Here is a 19,085-nt window from a genome sequence, read left to right on the forward strand (position 1 = left end):
GTAATTATTGTGAACAGTTTTGGATTGCGCAATACTTGTTTCTTGTCCTTTGAAGAGGACAGGTGTGTATCATGGACAGTCCATGTGGCTCTTCCTTGTGAACATGATGCATCCTCGGATGGAGACACAAGGACTATATGTTTCAGATCAGACGCAGGTCTGATATTACTATATGTTTCAGCTCAGACGCAGGTCTGATATTACTATATGTTTCAGATCAGACGCAGGTCTGATATTACTATATGTTTCAGCTCAGACGCAGGTCTGATATTACTATATGTTTCAGATCAGACGCAGGTCTGATATTACTATATGTTTCAGCTCAGACGCAGGTCTGATATTACTATATGTTTCAGCTCAGACGCAGGTCTGATATTACTATATGTTTCAGATCAGACGCAGGTCTGATATTACTATATGTTTCAGATCAGACGCAGGTCTGATATTACTATATGTTTCAGATCAGACGCAGGTCTGATATTACTATATGTTTCAGATCAGGCGCAGGTCTGATATTACTATATGTTTCAGATCAGACGCAGGTCTGATATTACTATATGTTTCAGATCAGACGCAGGTCTGATATTACTATATGTTTCAGATCAGACGCAGGTCTGATATTACTATATGTTTCAGCTCAGACGCAGGTCTGATATTACTATATGTTTCAGCTCAGACGCAGGTCTGATATTACTATATGTTTCAGCTCAGACGCAGGTCTGATATTACTATATGTTTCAGCTCAGACGCAGGTCTGATATTACTATATGTTTCAGCTCAGACGCAGGTCTGATATTACTATATGTTTCAGCTCAGACGCAGGTCTGATATTACTATATGTTTCAGATCAGACGCAGGTCTGATATTACTATATGTTTCAGCTCAGACGCAGGTCTGATATTACTATATGTTTCAGATCAGACGCAGGTCTGATATTACTATATGTTTCAGCTCAGACGCAGGTCTGATATTACTATATGTTTCAGATCAGACGCAGGTCTGATATTACTATATGTTTCAGCTCAGACGCAGGTCTGATATTACCATATGTTTCAGATCAGACGCAGGTCTGATATTACTATATGTTTCAGATCAGACGCAGGTCTGATATTACCATATGTTTCAGATCAGACGCAGGTCTGATATTACCATATGTTTCAGATCAGACGCAGGTCTGATATTACTATATGTTTCAGATCAGACGCAGGTCTGATATTACTATATGTTTCAGCTCAGACGCAGGTCTGATATTACTATATGTTTCAGATCAGACGCAGGTCTGATATTACTATATGTTTCAGCTCAGACGCAGGTCTGATATTACTATATGTTTCAGCTCAGACGCAGGTCTGATATTACTATATGTTTCAGCTCAGACGCAGGTCTGATATTACTATATGTTTCAGATCAGACGCAGGTCTGATATTACTATATGTTTCAGCTCAGACGCAGGTCTGATATTACTATATGTTTCAGCTCAGACGCAGGTCTGATATTACTATATGTTTCAGCTCAGACGCAGGTCTGATATTACTATATGTTTCAGCTCAGACGCAGGTCTGATATTACTATATGTTTCAGCTCAGACGCAGGTCTGATATTACTATATGTTTCAGCTCAGACGCAGGTCTGATATTACTATATGTTTCAGCTCAGACGCAGGTCTGATATTACTATATGTTTCAGATCAGACGCAGGTCTGATATTACTATATGTTTCAGATCAGACGCAGGTCTGATATTACTATATGTTTCAGATCAGACGCAGGTCTGATATTACTATATGTTTCAGATCAGACGCAGGTCTGATATTACTATATGTTTCAGATCAGACGCAGGTCTGATATTACTATATGTTTCAGATCAGACGCAGGTCTGATATTACTATATGTTTCAGATCAGACGCAGGTCTGATATTACTATATGTTTCAGATCAGACGCAGGTCTGATATTACTATATGTTTCAGATCAGACGCAGGTCTGATATTACTATATGTTTCAGATCAGACGCAGGTCTGATATTACTATATGTTTCAGATCAGACGCAGGTCTGATATTACTATATGTTTCAGATCAGACGCAGGTCTGATATTACTATATGTTTCAGATCAGACGCAGGTCTGATATTACTATATGTTTCAGATCAGACGCAGGTCTGATATTACTATATGTTTCAGATCAGACGCAGGTCTGATATTACTATATGTTTCAGATCAGACGCAGGTCTGATATTACTATATGTTTCAGATCAGACGCAGGTCTGATATTACTATATGTTTCAGATCAGACGCAGGTCTGATATTACTATATGTTTCAGATCAGACGCAGGTCTGATATTACTTTATGTTTCAGATCAGACGCAGGTCTGATATTACTATATGTTTCAGATCAGACGCAGGTCTGATATTACTATATGTTTCAGATCAGACGCAGGTCTGATATTACCATATGTTTCAGATCAGACGCAGGTCTGATATTACTATATGTTTCAGATCAGACGCAGGTCTGATATTACTATATGTTTCAGATCAGACGCAGGTCTGATATTACTATATGTTTCAGATCAGACGCAGGTCTGATATTACTATATGTTTCAGATCAGACGCAGGTCTGATATTACTATATGTTTCAGCTCAGACGCAGGTCTGATATTACTATATGTTTCAGATCAGACGCAGGTCTGATATTACTATATGTTTCAGATCAGACGCAGGTCTGATATTACTATATGTTTCAGATCAGACGCAGGTCTGATATTACTATATGTTTCAGATCAGACGCAGGTCTGATATTACTATATGTTTCAGATCAGACGCAGGTCTGATATTAGTATATGTTTCAGATCAGACGCAGGTCTGATATTACTATATGTTTCAGATCAGACGCAGGTCTGATATTACTATATGTTTCAGATCAGACGCAGGTCTGATATTACTATATGTTTCAGATCAGACGCAGGTCTGATATTACTATATGTTTCAGATCAGACGCAGGTCTGATATTACTATATGTTTCAGATCAGACGCAGGTCTGATATTACTATATGTTTCAGATCAGACGCAGGTCTGATATTACTATATGTTTCAGATCAGACGCAGGTCTGATATTACTATATGTTTCAGATCAGACGCAGGTCTGATATTACTATATGTTTCAGATCAGACGCAGGTCTGATATTACTATATGTTTCAGATCAGACGCAGGTCTGATATTACTATATGTTTCAGATCAGACGCAGGTCTGATATTACTATATGTTTCAGATCAGACGCAGGTCTGATATTACTATATGTTTCAGATCAGACGCAGGTCTGATATTACTATATGTTTCAGATCAGACGCAGGTCTGATATTACTATATGTTTCAGATCAGACGCAGGTCTGATATTACTATATGTTTCAGATCAGACGCAGGTCTGATATTACTATATGTTTCAGATCAGACGCAGGTCTGATATTACTATATGTTTCAGATCAGACGCAGGTCTGATATTACTTTATGTTTCAGATCAGACGCAGGTCTGATATTACTATATGTTTCAGATCAGACGCAGGTCTGATATTACTTTATGTTTCAGATCAGACGCAGGTCTGATATTACCATATGTTTCAGATCAGACGCAGGTCTGATATTACTATATGTTTCAGATCAGACGCAGGTCTGATATTACTATATGTTTCAGATCAGACGCAGGTCTGATATTACTATATGTTTCAGCTCAGACGCAGGTCTGATATTACTATATGTTTCAGATCAGACGCCGGTCTGATATTACTATATGTTTCAGCTCAGACGCAGGTCTGATATTACTATATGTTTCAGCTCAGACGCAGGTCTGATATTACTATATGTTTCAGATCAGACGCAGGTCTGATATTACTATATGTTTCAGATCAGACGCAGGTCTGATATTACTATATGTTTCAGATCAGACGCAGGTCTGATATTACTATATGTTTCAGATCAGACGCAGGTCTGATATTAGTATATGTTTCAGATCAGACACAGGTCTGATATTAGTATATGTTTCAGATCAGACGCAGGTCTGATATTACTTTATGTTTCAGATCAGATGCAGGTCTGATATTACTATATGTTTCAGATCAGACGCAGGTCTGATATTACTATATGTTTCAGATCAGACGCAGGTCTGATATTACTATATGTTTCAGCTCAGACGCAGGTCTGATATTACTATATGTTTCAGATCAGACGCAGGTCTGATATTACTATATGTTTCAGATCAGACGCAGGTCTGATATTACTATATGTTTCAGATCAGACGCAGGTCTGATATTACTTTATGTTTCAGATCAGACGCAGGTCTGATATTACTTCATGTTTCAGATCAGACGCAGGTCTGATATTACTTTATGTTTCAGATCAGACGCAGGTCTGATATTACTATATGTTTCAGCTCAGACGCAGGTCTGATATTACTATATGTTTCAGATCAGACGCAGGTCTGATATTACTATATGTTTCAGATCAGACGCAGGTCTGATATTACTATATGTTTCAGATCAGACGCAGGTCTGATATTACTATATGTTTCAGATCAGACGCAGGTCTGATATTACTGTTTGTTTCAGATCAGACGCAGGTCTGATATTACTATATGTTTCAGATCAGACGCAGGTCTGATATTACTATATGTTTCAGATCAGACGCAGGTCTGATATTACTATATGTTTCAGATCAGACGCAGGTCTGATATTACTATATGTTTCAGATCAGACGCAGGTCTGATATTAATATATGTTTCAGATCAGACGCAGGTCTAATTAAGTTAGGGTGAACTCATTATGCTAGTTCGTTTATATTGTTGTGATTTCTAAAATCTTTTTGTTTCTAACTGAAAAAGTAACATATTTATAAAACCAACAGGATTTGGTGATCAGCATTAAAAGTATTATTTTTCTTGTATAAAATACATAGACTGTGGACTACCTCAACAGAAATTGCTTTGTGAAGCCAGCACTTAACACTCCCCATAGCTACATATGGCTTTCTTTGATCAGGATGTATTGGTTAACATTTCTATCCAATCCCAATGATTTGTAAAATAAAGCAGAATCATTAAATACATTCCCACAATATCACTAAAAAGTGGCAGAATCACACACAATAAAAATAGAATGTTACTTATTTGATTTAATGTAAACCATGGATTTGTTTTTCTTTCATCCAAATAATGGAGAAAGAAAGGAAAAATGAAAGTAAAAAAGTGAGAAAAATTATTGTAGACAGACACATCACTATAATGTTTATTGTTAGTGGTAAAAAATCTCCTTACATAAATGGATGTTTCTAAATATTATCGGTTAATATGTTTAAACAGGGGAGTTCCTTAAGATGAGTATGTTAAGCAGCTGTATCTATACATTAGTCATGCTGTTAGAAACAAGTAATTAACACTTTAATCAGATTTTGATTTAATTTACATTGTGCAGATCATTTTGATTCAAAAATTGACTTTTTCTCCGAACTTATGTACTGTAAATAGCTGTTGTGCAGATGAAGTTTAGGGATTGTTATATTACAGAGAGGTGCAGATGAAAATATTGAAGTTAGGAAAAAAGGTAAGCATGAGTAATTGTCACAGTAGAAGCACTTTGAAGGGCGAAGTAACATGTTCATAATCAAAGAAGAAGAAAGCCGGATGAGAAGAGTCATCCTTTTCTTTAGAATCCTCTCCAAGGTGAGTGGAATTTAAACCCTGACAATTTGCTCTGGTTACTGACTTGCACAGAGTAGCCAGTAGTGACTTTTGTCCTGAGCTTCCCTCTCTCCACACATGCTCCTTAGTCCCTTCACCTGGTGAGGTGAGGAGGAAGTGGGGTGCCCATTCTGGGTGGAGATTACTTGTCAAAGCTTTTAGATAGAAAAGAAGTAGTAAGGGTTGGATATTGGGAAAGGCACAGCAAAGCGTTTTAACATGGAGATATAACAGGAACACTGGGTAGACACAAAAAAAAAATGCCAGTTGAACAGGAATAGATTCAAAGCCATTACAATGGAAGAGAGTATGGGCAGAATATGGACAATAGTAGAGAAGGGTTGATGAACAGTTGGGAGCTGTCCAAGTCCTGGCCAACATTCTCCCTCATCCAACACCTCTACACATAGATTAATTAGTCATGCATCTCATTGCATCCAAAGGAAACATCAGTTCTATGTTCTGAGGTAGAACAATATTCTTTGATAATGATTTTTGAGATAACTAATAAAATCTTGTCCTCAGAAAGAGAGCAAAGTTGTTAATGTTTTCAGGCTTTGTAAAAAGTTGCCAGATACTTCATCTTAAGAGACTTAAGAAAAAAATTGCAATCATACCCATCTCTGCATTTGTATTTAGCTTCTCTTGTAAACATTTCTTCTCAGATTGAAGGGTCATTTCTTTTTCCGGCAAAGAATCCTCAGTGTCTTTTGTTCTATCCTGGCAACAGGAAATAATTATTTAAACTTCAATCTAGACATTACTTTGCACATCCAATGAGCTTAGATGATTACAGAGAATGGCATTATAATGTTCCTTTGGGAAAATGAATTCTGGTGCTTATTACTGACTGGATAATTCTAGTGAAATGACGACATGTAGTTCCGCGTCAATATTGACGATACTTTAAAATAATCTATAAGGCCTTGAACCACTGGATTATGCAGCTATGGTTATAATATATTTTAAATGAAAAGTTACCTGGGATACATAGCCATCTGCAGATGCTGGATTCACTGATTTGAAAATGCTGCAAAGAAAATATAATACACATCACAATTGAATCCTAGCTCATGGTCTTGAACACAGTCCTTACTCTGCATCTTTTACAATTAATTTGGGAATCATTCTTTGTTCTTCATAAGCAGTATTACAAAGTTCAAAACTAAATGCTGACTGAGCAGCTTGAAATTTCCACTTTGGGAATGGTTAGCAAGTATGTGTCGCGATGGTAACCAGTTCAGCAGCAAAGTCATTTTGCAGGCTGAAAGTTAGATTTTACTGGTATGGCGCATCCTCCTGAAGACTATCGCACCATGAAAACTTCATCACTTGCTCGGACCTCAGCCTTTGTGTTTTCAGTAGGAATAGGAGTCCAACAGTTGTTCTCATTTGGGAGGGAGGGAGGGGGTGCACATGTGAAGGGACAGGGCAGAGGGGGGGGCAGCCTGAGTTCTATTGCCGATTATTAACCATCACCCTTCTGGAATGTGCATTCCATGTAACGATGGGGTCAGGCTCAGCTGCATTGCTCATATGGTCAAATAGTGGGCCAACAGTCATTGTTTGGGCTCATACACAAAGATTGGCTACTTGCGTGAGGCACTGGAAGGCAGGTCTGTGGAATTGTATCCCATGAACTTGTGCCTTCAAGAGAAGAGAATATTGGAGTGGTGAAAACCACGAGGGTCAAATATTATCATTATCAAATTGAACAGAACATTGAGTTTATCTTCACGGACAAGTTGTGAACCTGTAATTATTTTCTATTTATCTAACCAGAAGTGTTCCCATGGGCATACTGCTTCAGTTCAGATTGATTTGTTGTTTAGACTAAATGGTGGCAGCTATGATCTACAGGAAAACAGGTCTTCTATTAAACAAATAGAATCTATTAAATCTCATAGAAACCTTGAAAATTCTAACAGTTCTAGACAGGGTAGATGCAGGAAAGATGTTCCCGATGTTGGGGGAGTCCAGAACCAGGGGTCACAGTCTGAGGATATGGGGTAGACCATTTAGGACTGAGATGAGGAGAATTTCTTCACCCAGAGAGTGGTGAGCCTGTGGACTTCGTTACCACAGAAAGTAATTGAGACCAAAACATTGTATGTTTTCAAGAAGGAGTTAGATATAGCTCTTGGGGGCGAAAGTGATCAAAGGGCATGGGGAGAAAGCAGGAGCAGGCTGTTGAGTTGGATGATCAGCCATGATCATAATGAATGGTGGAGCAGGCTTGAAGGGCTGAATGGTCTACTCCTGCTCCTAGTTTCTATGTAAAATGAAGCCCAGCACTGGGTAGTGATTCAGAGGGATTGAATACTCATCGGAAAGCAGTTGCAAGATGCAGAGCCACCCTAGTGATGGTAAAAGCCAAAAAAGCCTCAAAATTCATGCCCGTTAGGCTATTTTCTTAGCTGAATTTTTGCTGTAAAACGTATTACCCATTCGCCCAATGTGGCACCCACGCAATCAGGAGTTGAAACAATCTATTCCAAGAATATCACTTCAAGAATTTCAATGTCATTCCTTGGGCCAGCCAGAAAAGCTGCCAGTTCACCTAAATGTAACCACTTGTTTAGAAGCATTTTTGATTCTGCAGATGAAAGTATTGGTAACTTGTCGAGTTGAAGCAATAAAACTCATCTATGGAAGCAAGTGCTTTAATTTGAAAAGGGTTTGTTAATATTCCATTTCGAAATGTTGTCCATAAATGTACGTACTGAGCATCCTGCTCTTTTATTGAGGATTTTGTCAACTGGAATTTGCACCGTCAGCAATTTTAGTTTGTATGATGCTGCTAATATGAGGTTAGGCATAAGCAAATCTTTTACCTGGAACGAAGAAGCCAGTACAATTTTGATTGTGGGGAAATGGAAGGTGAAACAGGCCGAGAAGCAACGCAAGGGTCATAAATTGAACCAAGAGTTGGGACGATTAGGAAAACGATGGGATGGAGCAGAGCTGAGAACAATGAGTTGTGAGTGGCAACTGAGAAATGAGTAGAGTTGAGAAAACATGAGCAACACACAAGAAAGTAAGAGTGTGAAACAAACAAAAATAGCTGGAAAATCTCAGCAGGTCTGACAGCATCTGCGGAGAGGAAGACAGAGTTGACGGTTCGAGTCCGTATGACTCTTCATCAGAACGAAGGAAAATTAGAAATGAGGTGAAATATAAGCTGGTTGAGGGGGAAGGGACTGGTGGAGCTGGATAGAGGGCCGGTGATAGGTGGAGGCGAAGAAGAGATTGCCAAAGATGTGATAGACAAGAGTGTGATACTGACAGCTGACATCTTTCCCATTCATTATCTTTCTAATATACACCCTCAGAAAGACACACCTCTCCCATTCCACCCAGCTGTACACTGTTCACACGACACCTTCAGTACCTTATGGACTTTGATCCGACAGCTACTTTTGCGGCTACTGCACTAACTTTAAACACGTACCTTAATTCTGTTTTATGCTCCTCGTAGTCTAATTGTGTACACAACTTCTTTTCTAATTTCTGAGAAAATGGACACAGTCATCAGTTAGAAAGCTGTGCAGCAGTTAATGTTAAGAGTGCATTATAAATATCTCTCAGTTCAAAGAGCTTGTGTTTGAAATTTTAAAACATTAAGAAGTTGAATTACTTGGTAAATTAACAATAGCAAATGGAGTGGAGTGCCATTGAGGGAAGAATGGAAGTCATAACTGATGGCAGCCAACAACAGAACCAGAGAGAACAGGCTCTGTACCTATCCTAACAACTGTTAAGTGCAATCAAATGTTAAGTAATTGCTGAAGGAAAGGGATTAAAAAAAAACACTGATAGCAGCGGGGAGGAACATTTCCCAAATACCCAAGGAAAGTAAACATCGGTAGAAAAAAAACATTAGATTGTTTCATTCCAAAAAAGAAAGAGCTCGTGCACTTCATGCTTTCTCTCCCTTCCCTTCTAAGAAGCTGGGCCTTTTCTCAGCATCACAAGATTACACAACTAAGATAGGAAACCAAGTGGTATCATGGACAATCCAGTGTTTTGACACATTGTGCCACCTTGCTATCAATCTATTCTGCGGGTTTATTTCAAGTAGAAGTAATTCAGGACAGCGCTCGACACTTTGAAAGGTATGACAAGAACAGCAGTAACTTGCAGCAAAACATCTACAGCAGTTTCACTGTAAATGTTTTACTCCACCTTGCCCTCCTGTGCTGCAAAAGTGGAAGTCAAACCAGCCCAGCAACTTCTCAATGAGACCACCTAGGATGAACTCTTACTTGAAATTAATTTAAGTATTAAAAGATATAAACAATGAAACCTGCAAAGTGCATTTTATGGATTCATACAATGCAGCACATAAGTTACTTCGATGGAACTGAAAGCAGGAGCTGCATTACATTACATTAGACAATCACTTGCACAACCTGACAACATGTTGTTAATAATCATTTGGATTGGCAATCATTTGTCTGGATTAATCTTGTGGTTCACAGCAGCGTGTAACACTGTTCACATTGATTTTAGCAGATATTTGTCAGCTATTTATTTGAAACTTTATTCCATGTAAAAACCGTGTTGGATTATATGAAATCTGCCAAGACTTTTCAGATTTATTATCATGAGCACTATCTTGTCCCAAGTTCCATTACCTCAACAGCTTCAGTCTTTAGTGCTAGTTGCTGCTCCAACTGTGCAATCTGAGTTGCTGAACTCTCCTGGAGTTCATGCAGTGCAGTCTGGAGGTGTTGAATCTCTTTTAGCAATCGGATAATCTCTCGGTCTTTAGCAACCAGTGCTGCCTCCAGCCTTGAACCAGGGCACATCAAAATGTCTGCTTGATCCTGTGCAGGAGTGGAAAGACGCTTTTAGATTTCCAGCGCCTTATATAAATTCTGCTTGCACAACCCCCTTGTGGATTATTGGGGAATCATGTAAGAATTACAGATTCAAGCCAAAGCCAAGTTTTGCTTTTAAAATTTAATTCTGCCACTTTAACGGTGAAATTTTAGGCTTATTTTAAGATGATATCAGCACCAGAATCTTTCAACTTTAGAAGGTAATTCAATGAGTAAAATGAATGGAGGTACACATACATCATGGGTTTTTTTGAACATCAGGATTAAGTTTGGGGACACCAGTCATCATATTAAATTCAGTCAATCATCTTAAGAAACAGACATGTCTTGTGTTGGGTACTTCAGCATCAGAGAAAGAGTCTTTTTTTTGTTAAGACCCAGTTCTGGCCTTCATTCCATGGGCTGCTTTGATGTGAATCAAATACCATCACTGATGCCAAGCAGAGCCCATTACAGCAGACAAGGTTTTTTGGGGGGGGTTTACAGGAAATAAAATGATGTTGTTTGTTAGCACAGGGCTGTGCTAACTGGCACAGTAACACATTATTAACACTTTTCTTTAGGTTTGAAGAAAGATGCTGACGAAGCTCAGGCTGCCTTCCTTGTCAAGAAAACGATGTAAGCCACATTAGCTTTCAGCTGACAACCTAAGAAAAATGTTGTCAACAGGCAACTTAAATTTTAGGCACCACAGTAAAGCCCCAAGTTTTATAAAAGCCAACTCGCTTACAATAACCTCTTTGTAGATTTGTGACAATTGACATTTTGTCCACTTCAGTATGCAAATGATTCTATTAAATGGAGGTGCATCAAGCCAATTTTTTATTCTGTTGGGCGTGTTTCAGGTAAATCGTAGTACTGGATATAAGTGCTAAGATGGCTGAAATTATGGAGCTTTAATTTCAGATCAATATATTCCAGACACCACATAATGAAATGCTAGATTGACACATTCTGGTGGATTACAAGCTGTAGGGCCTTGCATATGTGGAAAGTTCAGAGCCAAACTAAAGATAGTTTTACAATGCAAAAAAAAAGCTACTACTATACTTCTAATCTCATTACTTAATTAGGGACAGATAAATGTTAGATATAATTTTCAAGCTAGCCTTATGTATCATCATACAGGTGATGTTACGAAAGCAATGTATTGGGTCACAGGATCATGACAAATGCAGATGTGCAAGGTCATTCAATTTAATTCACATTCCCAGGAAGGATCTCTAGTTGCCCCCTCCTCACAGCATCAGATTGTTTCTTAACTGATTTCACAGTTTTAATCTACTCTTCCCAGTTCCAGATATTTATTTCATGTTGTGATTGTTCTCCATGAGAGAACGTGACGACATCAGTCATAAACCTGCACTTTACTCGTTTGAAGAGTTGACTGCTAAGAGTCAGCAACGCTACGGCATTTTGAGTGGGCTGTATATGTCATTCACTTTTTCTCATTGTGTGCAATGCTTTACACTTGTCTGCATTAAATTCAATCTGACATTACTTTGTTCAAATCATTTTATTCCCAAGCTTTCTCTGCAGGATCAACGCTGGTTTGATATCGTCTGTAAATCTGATCAATTTGCATCGAATTTTCTGAATCCAAGCTTTCAATCCAAATGAGAAACACTAAGACCCCCAGCTGCTCTCTCTAGAATCCCCACTCCAGCCTCCTGCAATCTGGCACAGTAACTGATGTTTTCTCCCAATGAGCTGATTTCTCATTCACTTTGTATTTACTTTGATTCTCTGCTGCTTTGAGTTTAATTTGGAGCTTCTTATTGAGGAACTTCACCAAAAGCTTTTTGTTTTTGCAAGTCATTTCCTCTACAAAGTTTGTCAGGCAGGATCTTTGTGTTCTGAATTTTCGCTGTCTCTAGTTCACTAGGTTATCATATAGATATTCCTCATTTACTCCTAATTCCTTACCACACCGGCAATCCGTGGAGAGCGGCAGGCCAAATGGATGGAGCTGTTTACAGACTGTTCTCGAAGACTCTCTACTTCTCTCTGAGCAGCTTCAGCTCTCTGTAATGAACCCCCACCGCAAAAATATTAAAGAATGAATTCCAACAGCAAAATTCACCAACATTACTTGCAATTCTTTATTTCTCAAATTTCCATCCTCCTGTTGGCTCTACAGATGAATTATTTAATTTCAGACCAATGCTGATAACAAGCAGCATCAGTGCATAATTTAAGCGGATCCAGAATTACAGGGTTTCAGATACTAGAAAAGTTCAAAGGCAATCTGAAACACCTGCCTTAATATGGCAATATAGCAAAAATGAAGAATTTAGCAGAGTATCACACAACTGTGCTTAGACATTAATTTAATTGGGATCAAATAAATTTTACATCTAAGAGAAAAATTATGAAACTGGATTATTTCTCCCTCTTCTACTAGCGGCACTGTTGAGATTTAATAAATTAACTCCCAATAGTATAACCGAGCTGTTCAAAACAGTTAATGATTTTTGAAGACTGCCAGTAAAGGCCGGACTTCAGTTACTGCTGCCTATTTCCTAAGAACTATGGTGGAAACATTATTATTGAGAATTATTTTTGAAAACAAAGTAATGTTACTGTTATGAACTCCTGACCAACTAGTGAAATGAACTAATTGTGATTGAAACCCAGCCCCAACCATGGTGACTCAATGATTAAATGCATCACATACTGTAACAAGGAGTCATAAACACAGGGAAGGTTTCAGCTCCATTGGCCTATCAGTGCTGAGTTAGCCGACACCACCTAATGTTGATGGGGCTGGTGATACAATTAGTCTTTGGGGAAACAAAGGGGAGAAAAACACAAAATTGCATCCCTGCTTGCTCCCTAACACCATCTGGTGAACCCTGCTGGAAAGTGCTGCACTGACGGTTTTAGAAGAGGAAACGATCAGACTCTGCTACAATAACCTCCACATCAGTAGAGTTGCCAATGCTCCAGGTACATGCTGGAGCCTCCAGGAACTGAGGATAACCTCCAAGGTTGGAACGCAGTCCGGTAGGCCTTATCAAGTTATTTGTAGTCTTAGATAGTTCAACAGTAAGTATTTATTAACTACTAGAAAGTATATACATAGGTACAGCAGTAAAGGTCCAAGCTAGGAGTTGTGTCCATGCTTGCTTCTACACACAGCTCTGTCCAAGACTACACTGACCCATAGGTGCAAGTCATGTGTTCTCTTACATCACTGTTTGGGCAGTACTCTACTTAGTCCCACAATAACCCTTTATGTGCCAGACACTTCGCCCCCCCCGAGTCTTTATCCAACCTATTTACAAGTTATTCCTGTTTACCCATATATTTACATGACTACTACTACCACATCTCCCTCCAAGTCTCTGAGCTCCTAGGTCCAGGTGGTCTGGAGGCCATTTAACCCTTACACAGCTTGTTTTCACTATTGTTGGAGGAGTGCTAGGCTCTGTCATTACAGGTAAACTTTGTTGAATCGGAGGTTGTTCTGGCAGCTGGGTGTCTTTTCATCCTCTTTTTCCCTTCTTTGGTATTGAATTGCTCTTTATCGATTCCCCAATTGCAGTGATAGATGGTGGTTGGTTTATCCCACTGTTTACAGGCCGATGAACTCTGGGTCCAGATCTATCGTGTTTTTTTTCTCTCCTTCCTTTGTGCAGTTCATCATGACACATGCTGGGATAGAAGATGGCTCTTCCTGTTGTAAGGGTGTGACATGATAGTAAGCTCACCTTTGTGTTTGGCTGTGTGGTGTGCTGTCATCAATGCATGGTTGCTATTCAGTTCCTGCATCGTTTGTGGCTCTGTCATGCTGGCTGGGGTCCTAGCTTGGACCTTTACTGCTGTACCTATGTATATACTTTCTAGTAGTTAATAAATACTTACTGTTGAACTATCTAAGAGTACAAATAACTTGATAAGGCCTACCGAACTGCGTTCCAACCTTGGAGGTTATCCTCAGTTCCTGGAGGCTCCAGCACGTACCTGGAGGATTGGCAACTCTACTGATGTGGAGGTTATCTGCTCTATGCTCGAAGGGTTTATCTCTCCAACTAGTGTTGGAGCTGAGGGTTGAGTCTCTTTTCATTGCCGGTCCCTCTCTTGACTGTTATCTACCCGAGCTGTCATGGTAACCATCCGAGTGGTTGGCTGGTCCGATCAATGAGGGCCTTATGGCACCTGTAATGAAAGTGGACAAACCTGCTTTGCAAAGAGAGAAGACAATTCTGAGCTGAAGTCCCAGATCAAGAGAATCTTTCTTATTGAAGCTGTCAGGAACTTGCAGTTCTGTATAATTTAAGGCAGTGGTTATTTTGACATCATCTGTCATTTTGAGGAGATTCTGGGCTACACAGGCATCTCTGCGCGAGAGAGAAAAAGACTGGTTACAGACGGTGTAGGTCAGCTTGAAGATTTGTTTGCCACCATACTGTAATGGCTCCAGAACCATGCCTATGACCTGAAGTCAGATTCCTCTGGGCCCATAAAGTGCTGTGCCTGTTGTTCATAGCCAGAGGTCTCTAATGTTTCTATGCCCGATAGGACCATAACACTGGCTCCTGTGTCCAATTTAATGTTTATGAGATGGCCATTAATTGAAGTGTCTGCAATCCAATATGAGAATCCAGGATCTTTGACCTCACACAAGAAGCATGGCTGTGCGCGCTTTTGGTGCACAGTCTCGACTTAGCAAATCCTCTTGGGATCTTCTATGCATTTTGGCTTTGCACAGCTTCCCCAAGTATCTGACTCAGTTACAATGAAAGCATTGGGCTGAAACTGCCAGACATTGATTACACCTGTGGGGGTGCTTTGCTCCACAATGTTGGCATGGTCGCTCTACTGGTCGGTTGGGGTATTGCTTCCCTTGGCTTGGAGTGTCCCTGTTTCTGTGCTGTTTCACTAAGTAGACAGTGAGGTTTACGGTGTACCACAGATTGCTTTCTCCCTTTAATAGGGATCTGTGTTGCAAATGGATTTCAGATTGCCTGACAACCTGGATGGCTCCCTCAAGGGTTAGATCTTCCTTTGCTTGAAGCATGTTTGAGAATGCAATGTCTGCCACTCCTTTGACTATTCTATCCCTGCTTAGCTCAGATTATAGGTCACTGTAATCGCAGCCTTCAGCCATTCTGTACAGCTCAGTAATGAAGGAGTCAACAGGTTTTCCTGGCTGTTCTGTTGAAGGGTCATGAGGACTCGAAACGTCAACTCTTTTCTTCTCCGCCGATGCCGCCAGACCGGCTGAGTTTGTCCAGGTAATTCTGTTTCTGTTTTAGGTTTTCCTGGCTGCTGGACACATTTATTAAATTTAGCCCTTTCGGGGATTTTGTTACTTCTGAGGTTAAAGTAAGCATTGAATGATCTTAAAGCTTCATCAAATTTTGTAGATGATTCATTGAGTCCTTGTCTAGCTATCATTGGCTATTGGGCCTACCAAATAAAGCAGTGTGTTAACTTGTTCAGCTTCAGTCTTTTTATCCAGGCCTGAGGCAATCACGTATTTACTTTTTTTCCAACGTCTCCAATTTGGTGATTGATCTGGGCCTCAGTTAAATCCAAATTGATCTGGAAGAGTGGATTTCTGATCTATGGTTAAAATTTTTAAATTGCAGGTTCAGCTTTAAGAGGTTTCCAAAAATCCAAGGATGGTGCTGACGAACGCTTTGGCACAAAGCGTCTGCCAGTTTTGGTGGGCTCCCACAGTAAATGGTGTTCACGACCTCAGCACTTACATTTTTTCAACAATGGCTGCCTGATCGTCTTCCCAGCTTTAGCGCAATGTTCTTAGGTCTTGGAACTTTCAAATCCTGGATTTTGCTGGGTTTTTAAAGCTGCTGACTCAGTCTGGATTAATTTTTAAGTAATTATTATTTATTTCTTTGTTCCGATTGGGCTCGGCTGCCATGTGTTCAGGGGCCGGCTCAGGAACCAGTTTTCTTGGGCTGCGATTCAAATGGCAATTTTGGGCCACTGCAGCATTTTGCTTTTTCAGCACCTGTGTTGTCCAGGAATTTTAAATTTTTATCTCACCTTGCTAGGCCTGCTAACTCTGCACACTTGGTTTGAAGCTGGACTTCCACAGGATTCGGTGGAGTCTTCTGCTGCAGTGAGGAATTTAATTTCTGCCTTCAGCTTCCAAGCCTTTCTTTGGAGCTTTTCTCAGGCGATTTCCTTGTGTGACTTCACTTCTTGAGCTTTTCTTGGTCAGGATGCTGCTTTGAGAATTTCTTCAGTTTTCCAGGACTTTGATTTTCTTCTGCAGTCCCTGCGAGGTTTTGAGTTGTTCCAGCCTCTGCCACCATGTTATAAGGTGGTGGGCATAGTTCGGTAGGTCTTATTAAGGTATTTGTAGTCTTAGGTAGTTCAACAGCAAGTATTTATTAACTATGAGAAACTATATACATAGGTACAGTAAAGGTCCAAGCTATGTGCTATCTCCATGCTTGCTTCTACACTATTCTGATCCCTAGGTGTGGCTCATGTGTTCTCTTACATCAATGTGTGGGTGGTACTGTACTCAGTCCCACGTTAACCCTTTATGTGCTAGATCCTTATACCACACAGGGTGCTGCTAAGAGCAAGTATGGAAAAAATTCATTGAAAAATATGTTGTGCTTTTTAAGTAAGATTTTCTTTAAACACTTTCACTTATTTGTTATTAAAAAAAAGAACGAAAAGGCTATTTGACTTGAGTTGAGAATCAGCCCGTCATTTAATAAACAATCTGTTCGCTTCTCCATTGATGTAGGAAGGCAGCTGGGAGGATGGACATGTTGGTAGGCCTATGGTGGAGACGACAGTGGAGATGGGTGGTCATGTGATGAAATCTCCAGTAATATGACCAGCCAGAGTTGGCAACCTTATACCTCATAGCTTTTTGACACTCGGGCCGTAACTTTCCGGCCGCTCATGCCGGCAGGATCTTCCGGTCCCGCCGAAGCGAATGGAGGTTTCAATAGCTCCTGCTGTGGAGGGTGCTGGAAAATTCCAGCCGTGCTGTCTAAACTCACATACGGAGACGAAACACTAGGGGGTTGCTGGCATCCACGGAGCTACCCTCCAGTGGTTCGCCGCTTTCGGGAGTTGAGCGAGAGAACGGTGGTGGATGGATTGTGATTATGAGCAGCAGGGATTTGTTTTTCAGCCACCAGATGCACCAGTGTGGAGTTCTATTCCACTGCTCTTTATGGGCTGAAGGCTCAAAGATCTGCTCAGATTTTCAGTATAAGATGGTCGTGATTTCATAAAAAACTAAATTTAATTTCATGCCAAGCTAATTGCGGCAGAGGAATTTTCTCACTAATTTCATTAGGCCAGTTTTCAATGTGTATAGAAATATTGCAGCTCTTCGAGAAGCTGTGCAGTAACATACAGCATAACATACTCTAATATTTACTTCACCACTTAGTGACTATAAACACATACAAAACGAATACATACAGCTGCATTCTACATACATTCAGAGGTTTATGTTTTTTTTAAATCTATCAATAAATTATGTCCCTTGCAAGAGCACAAGAGAGTTAGGTCTCATACATGCTTGCCACTTCTGTAGACTCAAAGCAGTTTCTCTCTTACCTGATTAGCCTTCTCTAAGTTGGTCATGATCATTCCCAATTCGTCTGTCCTAAAATAGATGCAAAACATCAGTGTGACAGGAAATAAATAGCCCACAATCATTTTAACAGGCTGCAAAATAGCAGTTCACTATCGACTCCCACAGTTCATACAACACCTTTGATACTGCACTTCATAATTGTCCTAGCCATGCAAATCCATCTCTTGCAGCTAGTTTATGTACCTGAAGCATTTTTAAGCAGTTGTATTATAAAAGACTGTTTTAGTTTCTAGGGATCAAATCTTATATAGTTAAGTCAATTTGCATGGTGTTGAACATTTTATGAAGACTGCAAGTCAAAACAGTAATGCACTATGCACCATTGGGAATTTCAATTGTATCAATGATATGCCCCAAAGCACCTCATATCATATTACCGTGTTTTAGCAGAGCTGTATTCATAACAAAGAAAAACACTGGCTTAATTTGTATTCCAATTTAGATGACACTCTATCCAAATGCTAATTGAGGCTGTACACAATAAAGTGACCAGCCATGTGAGACACTGCACGTACCATACATCATAACCAGAAAAAAATTAAAGCACCTATATTTAAATTTGTCACGACTATTCATCTCTGAAATGTGTACAGAAAATGCACCAATTTGCCTTACGTTACGCCCAACAAGAAATCACACAAGTGGTGTCAGCAGTTAGCAAATTGGTACCAAGACCAATTTTCCTCTCCTTATTTACCAAAATTCAGGTAGAATTATGGAGGAAAATCTGCCCCTTTATCGCTAAACTCTTGTCAAATTTGATTCCTAAATGAGGTTTTCCAAAGGAGAAAAAGGGGCTGATTTCCGCAGTCCCAGGCAAAGGGTTATCACATTAACCAGCAATGTGAAATCAAGAGAATGGGGCCGGCTGAGTGTCTCTAAAAGGGGTCAGCCATCAATTTAAATAAAAAGAAAAATTA

The 19,085-nt window shown here is 39.7% G+C and overlaps 1 protein-coding gene across 1 annotated transcript in view; it reads right to left on the minus strand.

Annotated features, from left to right (window-relative positions):
• Positions 1-19,085, minus strand: part of cux2b (cut-like homeobox 2b) — a 463,358-nt gene that overhangs the window by 39,077 nt on the left and 405,196 nt on the right. The window contains 6 exon segments of the mRNA XM_041203041.1: positions 6,336-6,438; positions 6,700-6,748; positions 9,170-9,228; positions 10,356-10,547; positions 12,489-12,587; positions 18,126-18,174. Coding sequence (XP_041058975.1) covers positions 6,336-6,438; positions 6,700-6,748; positions 9,170-9,228; positions 10,356-10,547; positions 12,489-12,587; positions 18,126-18,174 — 551 coding nt within the window.

This window comes from Carcharodon carcharias, chromosome 13 (genome assembly GCF_017639515.1).
Source record: "Carcharodon carcharias isolate sCarCar2 chromosome 13, sCarCar2.pri, whole genome shotgun sequence".
In the NCBI taxonomy this organism is placed as follows: domain Eukaryota; kingdom Metazoa; phylum Chordata; class Chondrichthyes; order Lamniformes; family Lamnidae; genus Carcharodon; species Carcharodon carcharias.